General features: G+C 39.6%; 1 protein-coding gene across 5 annotated transcripts in view; it reads left to right on the top strand.

The window, feature by feature from the left end:
* Positions 1 to 13359, top strand: part of ANLN (anillin actin binding protein) — a 37246-nt gene extending 23887 nt beyond the window's left edge. For 2 of the 5 annotated variants that reach the window (XM_036327315.1, XM_036327318.1), the window contains exons 21-25: positions 674 to 727; positions 5727 to 5813; positions 9199 to 9306; positions 9759 to 9931; positions 12060 to 13359. In XM_036327315.1, coding sequence (XP_036183208.1) covers positions 674 to 727; positions 5727 to 5813; positions 9199 to 9306; positions 9759 to 9931; positions 12060 to 12183 — 546 coding nt within the window. In that variant the 3' untranslated portion in view covers positions 12184 to 13359. The other 3 variants (XM_036327317.1, XM_036327316.1, XM_036327319.1) reach the window with 2 other exon arrangements.
* The last annotated feature ends 315 nt before the right edge of the window (positions 13360 to 13674 follow it).

The raw sequence follows: 13674 nt of genomic DNA, 5'->3' as shown, positions 1-13674 counted from the left end.
ACTTTTTGCTCTTAGATGTTAAGCTTACAGGTTTAAACATAGTCACTTGCCCATTGGAACCCATATTTCGAAATGAATAGTAGTTTTAGTTTTGACAAGATAGGGAAAGATAGGTTAATTTCTTAGACAAGTATCCATGAATCTAAAGCATTTCCTTCCCATACTTTCCCTCCCAGGTTTAAAGCATCAGCATTCAGATCTGTGTAATATCACTGAGTGCTTCTCACCATACTGTGATATAATTAAACTTTTAATAACTAACAAGACCATTTTAAGGAATGAGAGAACTAGAAGCAAACTTTAATTCTTGGGTTGACCCCTGCTTCATAATACAGGGGAATTTTTAAATATTATAAGAGATTTTTGTAGTTAGAATGTAGAGATGAAGTATTACACATTAGGAGGCCTAGTTAGTGTTGGCCCTGCCAGGGATTTCCTCTTTAACATTGAGCAAAGGCACTTCATTTCTCATAGCTTTAGAATTCCATGAAATCTTTCTTGTAGTTGATAGACTATATTTGAAATTTTGATTATTGTTAATGCATAAGTGTATTTTTTAACATGTTAATTTAAAAGATTCCTGTACCTTTTTACTTAGCAATTCAGCTAGCTTAACAAATTGAGTGATCCTGGATTTTTTTTCTCTCTTTGTCTTTTATTTTGTTTGTTTTAGATAAATTATGATGTAAAAGAGCGAGAGCTACTGGGCTATTTGTTCCAGGAAAAGGTTGCAATTTTTTCTTTGCTTGAAACTAACAAGCTAAAAAATCAATCCTTAAGTTTTGGCCTATATGTATTTGTTTCACTAACCACTCTTGTGCCTTCTTGGTTATTTTGAATAATTAAGGACATTATATACATTCTTTCTTTAGTCTCTTGCAGTTGGGCATCTTTACTTTGCTCTCTTTTTTTTCATGCATATTTGGTGTTGGCTTTCCTCCTATTTCTTTTTTCATGTTTTAATTGTTCAGATTCTGTAGTCACTTCAATGTTGATTTTCTGGGTACTAAAATAACAAATTAAATTTATTTAAGATTGTTTACCTCCCATATATTGAAAGAGCTATTGGTGATGCTTTAAGTAGAAAACTTATTTGGTCACAATTGGCTATAGGCATATTGCCATGTAGATGATATTTTGTTTTTAATTTTTAAATTAAAATGAATTTAACATTAAAATCATACTAAGAATAATCATATATTTTAGATTTTTAAAAGGATTTTTAATATCCTTTTGAAGTTCAATTGCAAGCAATTCGTATTTAGAAATGTTAATTTATAAAATGCTGGACAGTATTAGTTTATTTTATTTATTGTTAGAACAAGATTTGCAGATTAACCGTAAGAACTGGGATTCTGTGAACTGTATTCCTTACTCGCTGTTGTCTGTCACAAAGCCAATTTCTACATGTGTAAGCGATTTCATTAATCTCTAAAATGGAGGGATTTCAGTAACACGTTAAATATAGAATGTTTGCTTTTTGAAATTTTTTTGTCTGCCATTTTAATTCAAAATGTCACAAAATATTTCTATTCTCTTAATTCTTTTGAATTTATAACTTAAATAGGCAACCATGTGATTGAGTGCAAAATCATTTTATTTAATTGGTTGTCTCTAATACTCTAAAGTCTCTTTCATATACGACACAATTTTGATGTCAGATTTGTCCCAAATGTACTTTAGTGAGTGCCAGGAGAAAGCAGATAGTTGTTCCAATTGTTTGTAGTTGATATAAAAGAATATTTAAAATAGTTATGTTTAGGTGTTCTTTAAATTGGTGGGGAAAATGGAAGACCTTTTATACTCATATAATTACTCTATTTAATTAACTTTGAGAGAGTAAACAAGTGTCCCATATCTTACCAGATACTATCGGTACAAGGGAGGGTTGGCCTATTTTACTGGCGCCTTGACCAATAATACAACAGCTATCTCTGAGATCCCTTCGGAATAGAGTGACCTTTGAGGTTAATCCAGACTGTTTGCTCTAGAGATTTAGGGCACCACTAGCAGGAGATTACCTTCTTATTTGAGGTTACAGATACCTGATGTAAAGTCTGGCATCCTGGAATTCAAATTATGAATCTCAATGAGTCACAGACTCTCAAGGACTTTCTTTTCTTTGAATAACCAATCCAAAATAGTCATAGGTTTTTTGTTGTTTTAAAAAAATACTCAGGTTTTATTACATGTTTTGGATAAAGAGAGACGCGCATCCCACAGCTCATCTTCTGACTTAAAAAAACCTCATAAATATTTCTGCTTTCCAGGACACAGGGATGTCAATTTAAATGGCTTTAGGGCAACCAATTAGCATTGTAGAATTTTGAGGTCACAGGAAGAGTGGTTGGGGTTCTGGTGTGCACAGAGGTGTTCTGGTTTATGCCTTTGGCCTGGTATAATGATTAATGGTATCCCTTTCTCTCTCAGAAATATCCCAGTGTGTAAAGATTACACAGTTGTCCTGGTTATAGTTCATTTTACAGTTCTTAACAGTATTCTTAAAATACCCTTTTGTTGAACAGAAAACAGAATAGGCTCATACATTTTCATCTCTCTCCAAACTCAACGGGGTAGTAACATCGACTCGTTTGTGAACATTCTCAGTTCGCTTGTTCAGAGCAAGCTTCTAATCAAGAACATTGTGTACTTCACAGTTGTGGAGTTAGAGGGACCATTTTCTTTGTATCTTTCTGAGATTCTTTTTACCAGCAGCATTCTGCAAAACAGTGGAATTCTCTTTTTTAGCATTGAGAGGCTAAGGAACTTAAAACTGACTATATGGAAAAGAAAAAGGCAAGGGAATTTATAACAAATAAAATAATGAGATATGTGGTGTTTTGATTCTACATTATGGTTCCCTATTAAATCCAGAAACTTTGAGGTTTGTCTAATGGAATGAATCTATTGAAATCTATACTTTTTGGCCAAGAGAAGATTAAATTGTTGGAAACTAACCTTACAATTAAAACTTTAAAATTTAGACTGTGCCCTAGTTGGTTTGGCTCAGTGGTTAGAGTATTAGCCCACAGAGTGAAGGGTCCCAGGTTCAATTCTAATCAAGGGCATGTACCTCGGTTGCAGGCTTGATCCCTTGTCTCTCTCACATTGATGTTTCTCTCTCTGTCTCTCCCCTCCCCTTCCACTCTCTTATTTAAAAAATTATTTAGACTGAACTAAGATTATTCCAACTAGGAGATCATTCTTTTTCACTGGATAGCAGGAATGACAGACATTAACATCATTCTTTCTTGACCAGAAGTCAATGTCAATAAATATATGTATGTTAACCATTTTACTCTAATGACTCAACCTCTCCAATTGAATTTCTCATGTTTGTTGTAATCTTTAAATTCTAAATCTTTTAAAATTCTTACATATACTAAGTAGCTTTTATAATTTAAGATACTTTTGACATGAAGTGTCTTCACTAACTAGTAATATGTTGATAAGAATGATACATTTACAAATATTTATGTGAATGTTTACTTTTAAAATTTTTTTAGTAAATTTATTGGGGTAACATTGGTTAATAACATAGATTTCAGGTATACAACTTTATATATGACATCTGTATACTCTATTGTGTGAATGTTTTCCATGCTAGATAAACAGCATGATTTTATTTGGGAAAAAATTAATTCCCCCAAATTCCAACCAGTAAGAACAACATAGTCTCAATTTAGGCACTTAATTCTTGTTTTGTCAATTTATGATTCCTGTATTTTAAAGCTACATTATTAGGTCCGTGAACATTTAAGATTATTATATCATCTTGATGAATTATCCACTTTATCTCTGATAATCTTAAAGTCTATTTTATCTGCTATTAATAGCTACAACAGCTTTCTCATGATTAGTGTTTGTATGTTATATCTTTTTCCTTCCTTTATTCTCAATACATCAGTGACTATATATGTCAAATTTGTGTTATAAACATATTTTATGGTCATATTTTGTTATTTGGTGTGACAGTCTTTTGTCTTTTCATTGGGGTGTTTAGCCCATTTATATTTAATGCAGTACCAATATAGTAGGGCTTAGTCTACCACAACACCAGGCAAACTTTTAGCCTAGAGGTTAAGTCTGGCTTATGGCTTGTTTTGTTTTTTAAATTGCCCCTGCAACACCTAGTCTACTTTCTGCGTCTATGAGCTTGGCTACTTCAGGTACATACATGGTATATATGTGGTATATACTTCCAGGTATATACGTGGAACCAGAAGTAGCTGTCCTTCTGTGACTGGCTTATTTCACTTAGCATAATGTACTCAAGGCTCATCCATATTATAGCATCTGACAGAATTTCCTTTTTTATGGCTAAATAATATTTCCATTGTATCTATAAACCATATTTATTTTTTCTTTTTTTCAGTGAAGAACTCTGGGTATTTATTTGCCCAAACAGTGTTCTTTTAGCAAACATTTATTGAATGCCTGAGTATGATTTGACAGTAGGATATGGGAACAGCCAATAAAAAGACACAATAGTCAACCTCATGAATCTGCTATGTGGGGCTGTGGGTTAGGACACATAAGAAAAGATGCACAGGGGAGTTTTAAAGCCTAAAAGACAAACTTCAGAGTAGTTTTTATACTCAGAATGGAGAGGAAGGAGAAGACTGCATCACATTTCCAGTATCTGTTCATCTATTGATTTCACCTCTAGGGTATTATGAAGATGCTACAATGAACCTGGGAGTGCAAATATCCCTTTCAGGACCCGATTTCAATTCTTTTGGATAAATTTCCAGAAGTGGGATTGTTCGATTATATGTTATTTCTATCTTTAATTTTTTGAGGAACCTACATACTGAAAAGTTTTGAATTTTGATGAAGCCTAATTTCTCTCTGTGTGTGGTTTTTTTTTCTGTTGTTGCTCCTGCATTTGGTCTCATATCTGAGAATGTTTCCAATTCATGATTATTTAATATTTACCTTTATGTTTTTTTCTAAGACTTAAGATTTTATTTGTAGCTCTCATACGTAGGTCATTGATTCATTTTGAGTTAATTTTTGATATATGATATGAGGTAGGGATCCAACTTCATTCTTTTGCATGTGGATATCCAGTTTCACAACCCCATTTGTGAAAAGATTGCTCTTTCTTTATTGAATGGTTTTGGTACCCTATTGAAAATCAATTGGCTATAAGATGTATGGGTTTATTTCTGAACTTTCAGTTCTGTTCTTGTCTATACGTCTATTCTTATGCCAATACCACCCTGTTGTAGTTATGGTAGCTTTGGATGAAGTTTTGCAATTGGGAAGTGTGGTTCTTTCAGCTTTTTCTTTTTTAAGATTGTTTTGCTTGTTTGGGACCTCTTGCAATTTCATATGAATTTGAGGATCAACTTTTTAAATCTGCAGTTCACTGTTATTTACTTCTGAGTAATATTTTGTTGTATTACTGTACCAGTTGGTTTATCCAGTCTCCTATTGAATATATTGATGGAGAATGGATAAGCACTTGTATTCTCTCTTATATCTGTGTTTTCTTGATCATGCTAAGGGTTTTGTTTTTACCAGCTCTAATTTGGATGTGCTTATTCTTCAAAAGCACTTGTTGCTGAGGAGCCAGTGGCTTTTTGGCCACTTAGTTTATATTCCTGCTTTAGAAAACAGTGTGTTTTCAAGGCACAATATTCTCCGTTCATGATTAAACTTATCAAGAAAAATGCCAGTTTGAAAGTGTTTTGCAAATACTTTACTGTCTTTCTTTGCAGGTGCCCTTTTTATCTCCTTTGGAAGGTCATATTTATTTAAAAATAAAATGTCAAGTGAATTCAAGTGTTGAAGAAAAAGGTTTTCTAGTAAGTAATCTTTATGTATTTTCTTTTTTTCTGTTTTGTGAAGGTTAGACTTGGATTTCTCGTAGGCAAGAAAGCCTGTGTGATTCAGTGGTAAATTGGTTCAGTAAAGATTCCCTGCATGTCCATTACATGCCAGTGACTGTGCTGGTGTGGGAATGTACTAGGCCACGAAAGTTCCTCTGCTCAGGGACTTTTAGTTTAGCTGGGAGAAGGACAAGTGGACAGTAAATACGATGCAATGCTATCAAGGGCAAAAGCACAGAGTGTGTGCACATTAATAAACTGGCGGTAAGGGAGTGGACGTGAGGAATGGGAGTGCGAGCAACTCCTTGAAACAGTTTGGCTGCAGGTGGGTGAGAAGCGTGTGGTACTTGACAGGATCTTTAGGATAAAAGAAGGATTCCGTTGACATCTTATTAGGCTCAACTTGAGTCTTCAAATACAATGGGTAGCTTTTAATAGGGATGGAGATTGAGGCAGTTCAGGAAGAATTCCTGGGATAAATAAGATCATGAGAGTGAGATGAAATCAGACCCAGACCACAGTACACGGTCACAGGACTGATTTTGTACAGAATTACATTTTTTCAGTTATCAGAGAAACGTACGTGTGAAGAATATGTGGACGAAGGTGGGTGTGGTGCAAGAAGTAGGCAAAGTCCAGTAGCTTCAGTTTCCTCTGTGAAGCAAGAACCTGAATGAAACAAAGCATTTGCAGTGGCTGTGAAAGGTGCAGAAAGGAGCTGGGGTGCCCGGCAAGCCCACGTGGCCTAGTGGATGGTAAACCTGGCTTCCCTGCTAGCTTTTCTCCCGTGCACATCCAGCAGGTGGCACTAGATCAGGGGTCCTCAAACTATGGCCCGCGGGCCACATGCAAATACAAATACTGTATTTGTTCCCGTTTTGATTTTTAACTTCAAAATAAGATATGTGCAGTGTGCATAGGAATTTGTTCATAGTTTTTTTTTAAACTATAGTCCGGCCCTCCAGCGGTCTGAGGGACAGTGAACTGGCCCCCTGTTTAAAAAGTTTGAGGACCCCTGCACTAGATAGTCTTGGAAAAGCCTGTCTATAAATCCCTGTGTTGAAGGTAGTGTTTACTTAGTGACATTTTAATGTAAATATTTCCATATTTTATTAGAGACACCGTTATCCAGTCTCCTACTGACGGTGACTGATGGACTCTGGCAGCTAGTTCATTTTCATATAATGTCTGAGCTCTTAACTAGTTTGTTATATCTCTTCAGGCTTATCCTCACAGAAAGGGCTCTGGACTCTCCCAAATAACTTCTGTCCCCTGTCTAATCAACACATTTTAATTACCTCTGCCCTCTATAGAGTAGAGGTGGGCCCAGCAGGTGTGGCTCAGTGGTTGAGCATTGACCTATGAATCAGGAGGTCACAGTACATGCCTGGGTCTGGGCACATGCCCGGAGTGTGGACTTGATCCCCAGTGTGGGGCATGCAGGAGGCAGTGGATTAATGATTCTCTCATCATTGATGTTTCTATCTCTTTCCCTCTCCCTTACTCTCTGAAGTCAATAAAAATATATTTAAAAAAAAATAAGTTAATTGAAATTTAAGGTGTTCAGTTTCTCTTCCTGACAGCTGGAAGGAAGGAAATGACCATCCAAAGAGCCTTGATAAGTGGTTCTATGGTGCTCCTCCAGCTCCGTCTCCGGTGGTCGGCAAACTCATTAGTCAGCAGAGCCAAATTTTTTAAACTTAAACTATATAGGTAGGTACATTGTTATTAACTTAATTAGGGCACTCCTAAGGTTTAGGAAGAACCACACTCAAGGTGCCAAAGAGCCGCATGTGGCTCGTGAGCTGCAGTTTGCTGACCACGGGTCTTAGACTGATGAGCAGCAAGGGACGAACACTCTGGATGTCTCGAAGGTCCCTGGTCTGTGGTCTGCGTTGTGATGGTGTTGTCATTGGCTTTCCTTGGCCCTTAGTTTTCTCAGCTATAAAAAGGAAAAGCTGTCCCCTTGTCATTCCTCTGATTAGACTAGAGCATAGTGACAACTGTGTTACTCTTCTCCATCTAATGTCCCCTCTGTTACCTTTATGATGTGAAAGGTGAGCAGAAACACAGGAGGGCGCTAGTGAGTCAGTCATGCTGACTCTGTCCATGAGGCTGAAATAAGATTCTTGTCTTATTCCCTTGGGTGGCTGTGTGCAGGTGCTGCCTAGAGAAACCAGGCCTTGGGCAGGAGAGAGGGTAAACTGGGGAAAAGGAAAAAGGTGGGGTAAGAGAGCATATGGTTGGAGTCAGCTAATGAGTGTGAGCTAATTAATTAAGCTATTAATGTGAGGTTTTATTCTATCATGGAGATATTTCTTCACACAGAGTAATTTCCTTCCAGGGCCAGAGATTGCACTGCTAAATCAAGCCACCTTTTGGTAAAACTACACAAGTTTGTGGATGGAGGAGGCTCTCTCCCACTGTTGTTTGGTGTAGGGCTTTGTTGAACCACTTTAAGGTGGAACATTCTTAGTGCATTTTGAAATCACCAAGATACCTTTGGATTACCTACATTAGGGCCAGCAGAGTATCCCCCTGTTTGTTTTCATAAAGTTCCACTAGAACTCAGGCTCATTGGTCTCCATGTTGTCTGTGAGCGCTTTGCACTGCAGCAGCAGCAGCCAGATGAATGGTTATGAAAGAGCCACACAATCCAAATCTCTACTCTCTGCCCTTCACAGAGAAAGCCTGCCCACCCCTGACTAGGGCGCTGGGGCGTTTTTGCCTTGCTCTGTTTCTTAATATAATAGTGTCTAAATGGATTCTTTTCTTAAATTAATAGGAAGGACTTGCATACATTAGGGCTCCATTACGGCTAAGAAACAGTGGGGGTGGGGGAAGCAGCTCCCACTTACACTGTGCATGTAGAAGCTCTTCCATGGAAAAGCCCCCGGTTACTAGTTGGCTGTTTGCCTCTTTTCCAGTCCTGTTTTGTTGTACCACATAGAAATTACATGTCAGTCTTTTGCATTAAGTCTAATTGTTTTTCCAATAGATAAGGCATGACATCCTCAAGTCACTTTACTCTCCAGTGCTTGAAGTACTTTTCTCTTATTTAAGGAGCGTTTGGTCAGGGACACCGTGCTTTTAAAAAGTCCGATATCAGGTAGAAGTACGTACTTGGGGTTAATACGCAGAGGTTCTAAGTGCTGATGCCTGTAGATGCTGCTGAAAATCTGGGCACATGTCTGGGTGTGAGCAGCCAGTGATTCTCACCACTAAGGATGAGACAGGATGGAAGTCACACAGGGAGAGTGTGAAGCAGGGCATATTCCAACATAGTGCGACATTGAGCCAGTGGGATTAACATTTAACTGGTCCCCAAGTGATTAAGCCAGGATCTCCCTGACTTTTCCAGACCATATTTGAAGATGTGAGTGGGTTTGGTGCCTGGCATCGAAGATGGTGTATTCTGTCTGGAAACTGTATCTCCTACTGGACGTACCCCGATGATGAGAAACGGAAGGTAAGGCTGAGGGTGCCGGTCGGTGAGAAGGCCCTGACCTTCCTTGACGTGCTGTTTCAGTAAGTGCTCTATCGGGCCTCCACCACCCGCTCCCCTGGGAGCCTGTTTCTTGGCCATCGAAAACGTGCTGGTTGCAAAATATGTGTGTGTGTGTGTGTGTGTGTGTGTGTGTGTGTGTGCACGCATGCGCGCACAGAAATTTTATATTTTATCCATTCCCTGTGATTTGATCACTCTTAAAATACTGTAAGGCATATATTTGTCTTTCTTCCTAAGTGTTTTATAATATTTTTAATTGACATTTTTAGTCAAAAATATTATTAAATTTACTTTAGTATTACTGTAGCCATGTGGCTTTTTCAATTTATAAAAACTTAAATACTGTGTAATGCTGACTTAAATGGTCTTGTTTACCTTCTGCTAATACTTTTTAAAAATTTTTATTTTTAAAGAATCCCATAGGAAGGATAAATCTGGCCAATTGTACCAGTCGTCAGATAGAACCAGCCAACAGAGAATTTTGCGCAAGACGCAACACTTTTGAATTAATTACGGTCCGACCACAAAGAGAAGATGACCGAGAGACGCTTGTCAGCCAGTGCAGGGACACACTCTGTGTCACCAAGTAAGTATTGGGCTGCAGCTAGTTCTGCCAGCACAGGAACGAACTGCCCATATGCTCTTCCCAGTGTAAGAAATATCAGGGTCATCCCTGTCTTTAGGGGGTACAGGCTTAATAAGAACACAAAACACACATGTAAGTGAACAGTCTAATAACTAAATTAGTCTAGTGAAGAAAAGCTTACCATCCTATACAATAAAAGCCTAATATGCTAAGTGTCTGACCATTCGACCAGTTGCTATGACACACACGGACCACCAGAGGGGAGATGCTCTGACTGGTAGGTTAGCTTGCTGCTGGGGTCTGGCCCATCCGGACTGGGCTAGATTGGCTGGGCATGCCCTGGAGCCCTCCCACAGTCCCTCCCTGACCCCAGTTGTGCACCAGTGGGGTCCCTTAGCCTGGCCTATGGGGATCGGGCCTAAACCGGCTCTCTGATATCCCCCAAGGGGTCCTGAATTGCAAAAGGGCGCAGGCCAGGCCGAGGAACCCCACCGGTGCACGAATCTAGTTCAGGTTATATCTTAGCTAATCATGCTTTCAGTGTTCTCACGGTGTAGCCATTTTTAGGGCAGTTAGCTGATATACTTTGGGTTAAGTTTGAAGAGTTCATGTATAATTGGGAAGCCAAATATTATTTGAAGAGCCTTTACACACCCCTTCCTTTCCATTCCAAAGTGCCCTTATCAATCAGGTGACTTACAAAAGCAGTCATTCTGCTCTGCCAAGTTCTGGTTGGAGGTGAACAGAATGAACTATTGGGAGTGTCACTTTCTGTTAGGCCGAAGCTTAGGTATAAGGTGCAGAAGCTTATTGTTAAGAGTCTAAGATTCTTTTGCTTGGATGCCCAAGAGAAGCCTAAAGCCAACTTCAATGTACACAGTTGTGATTAGGGACAAAAGTTCGAGTTTGACACAGTCTGTTAATGAGGCTGTAGCTGGGCATTGCAGATGGGAGTGGATGGAGCTGCTCCAGGGGTTTCTGATGTGGGACTTAAAAATGACTCAGGGAGGGGACCCGTTCCCTGGAGATTCTTGGTGTCTAGATTACTTCAGATTAACTCTGTAGAACTCCTCCCCTCCTTTCCTTTGGGGGCTTCTCTGCAACATAAGACAGGACAGGACAGGGGGCACAGTTGGTTTACGGTCATTTGTCCAGGTCCACAGTCAGTGGGGAACCAGCCAAAATTCAGTACCTAAGTGGTTCCTGACCACAGCAGCCTATGTTAACCCTTTTTCATATAGTCTTACCTTTACCTACTATCAATCCCTCCCAGACTTCTTCTTGATCTTCTTGACCTTCTCCTGCAGTAGAAATAGCCAGATCCCACGTGACTCCCACGACTGTACTTACTTTGTTTTTCTCATTATAACATCACTAGAGGGCCAGTGTATGGCATTTGTGCACTGAGGGGGGGAGGGTTCCCTCAGCCTGGTCTGCACCTCTTGCAGTCCAGGACTCTCAGGCGATGTCCGCCTGCTGGCTTACGCCTGCTCTCCACAGGGAACGGTCCTAAGCTGGCAGTCGGACATCCCCCGAGGGGTCCTTAGTGCTGCTGCTGCGGAGGTGGGAGAGGCTCCTGCCACTGCTGCTGTGCTCGCCAGCCGTGAGCCCGGCTTCTGGCTAAGTGGTGCTTCCCCTGTGGGAGCTCACTGACCACCAGGGGGCAGCTCCTGCATTGAGCGTTTGCCCCCTGGTGGTCAGTGTGCGTCATAGCAACCAGTCATTCCGCTGTTCAGTCGATTTGCATATTAGCCTGTTATTATATAGGATTGTCATTTGAGCAGACCCATCGTTATGCATTTGAGACTGGAGGGCTCTCATTTCTTGGTGGCTTCTTAAAACCGTTTGGATCATACATTTTGTTAAAATATAAACATTTTATCGTTCTGCATTCTCCTTTGTCTCACTTACCTATTTCTACACAGGGCCTTTTATCTAAATTAAATGTTTCTCATTTTACAAATTGTACTTGAAGCATCTCCCTATGGGGCTCTCAGTTAGCATCCATTTACAGAGGGTGCGGAGGAACTCATTTTACTGGTTTGTTGAGGTTTCCCCCCATGTAAGGGCGTGGGGCAATGTGGAAGGGGCAGAAGAACTCTGACCAGCTGCTGGTTGGCTCCCGCAGGCACTGGCTGTCCGCAGACACCAAGGAGGAGCGGGATCTCTGGATGCAGAAGCTCAATCAAGTCCTTGTGGACATTCGCCTCTGGCAGCCTGACGCCTGCTACAAGCCTCTCGGGAAGCCCTGAGCAGGGCAGTTCCCGTGCCGCTCAGTGGTGGCTCTGAGCTCCGTCACACGTGTATCTTAAGAGCGGCAGATGTGCTGATGGCATTTTATGCTTTAAAAACAAAAGGGTATGTGCCAATATTCACTACATATTATGCAGTATTTATGTCTTCTGTATGTAAAACTTCAACTGATTTGTCATTCATAAATTGCCTGGAGGAAAATTTATTATAGTTGATTTTGCTAAATCTTAATCTAAAATCCTCATTTCCTAGAAACCTGATTATTCAGTTATTCAGGAGAAAATGTTTGTTTTTAAGTAAGAAATTGTAAGTTGGCTTGTTGGAGCTGTGGGTCTCAGCGCAGAGGGGTCTTCGGGAGTTAGAGTCACTCTTTAGCCTCATACGCCTTCCTGTGGGTTGTGGGCCTCTATTGGATGTCTCTTGTCACTTTCGCACTGAAGACATTTCTTAGGGACTTTACGGAGCGTTTTTAGTAATGAAGGTAAGGGCTTTTTCAAAGAGCAAATGGACATTCGTTTAAGCTGAGGCTTCTCCGAACAGGAGATGCAGACTTAGGGAATATTGTGTGAGATTTGAAGGTAAGATGTTTATTTAGAAGACTTAATAATCACATGGTTTACATTTGCTGTTACTGAAGATGCTGCATGGTACACATGTTCATAAAATGTAGCTTTCAAAAGTAATTATTTTTGCTTTATAGCTAACAGACTCCTCAGATATACTTGGCACGTTAGTTTCTTTCTGTTCCTGTAACAAGAACAAATGTAAATTGAAGAATTTTTATATAAGAAAGCAAACCTCACAAGCTGCTGTGGGCTAATACTTGGCTTGCCAAAGCTCTTGACTTTTTTACTTTTCATGTCATATATGACAGTGTCTAGAAATCCGTTATGAAATCTGTTGAAAAACTATTAAGTAATGTATTTCTTTAAAAGCCTAACACTTTATTTTTGTGTTATAAAATATTGTAAAGCATGGTCTCAAACTTTTAAGTACACTTTGAGTTTCTTCTCTAAATTGTTAAAGTTATTGATGGCCTCATTTATAAACACTAAATTCTGTCACCTCCTGTCATTTTATCTTTTATTCGTTTGAATGTGTTTTTTCTTATGTGTATTATAAAATGTGCTTTATGATCTCTTACCTAAATAAATACTTGCAAATGGCTTAAAGAATCCGCTTTTTAAGAAATCCTATTTAAACGTGTGGTGTGGCTGCTCCGCACCCCAAGCTATGGGGCTTCGTGAGGGTATTTTATTGACAGTATCTTTTCATCTTTTCAGCTGTGTCCCAGGGCTGGACTCACTCTCTGTGCTTTGGGTTGCTGTTGAATGAGTGGCTGGGTGAGAGGTGAGTAGGGTGGCTGTTGAATGAGTGGCTGGGTCAGGGATGAGTAGGGTTGCTGTTGAATGAGTGGCTGGGTGAGAGGTGAGTAGGGTTGCTGTTGAATGAGTGGCTGGGTGAGAGGTGAGTAGGGTTGCTGTTGTTGC

This window comes from Myotis myotis, unplaced genomic scaffold, assembly GCF_014108235.1.
Source record: "Myotis myotis isolate mMyoMyo1 unplaced genomic scaffold, mMyoMyo1.p scaffold_m19_p_11, whole genome shotgun sequence".
NCBI lineage: Eukaryota > Metazoa > Chordata > Mammalia > Chiroptera > Vespertilionidae > Myotis > Myotis myotis.
Note: the sequence above shows the minus strand (reverse complement) of the source record. Positions and strands in the feature narration are given on the sequence as shown.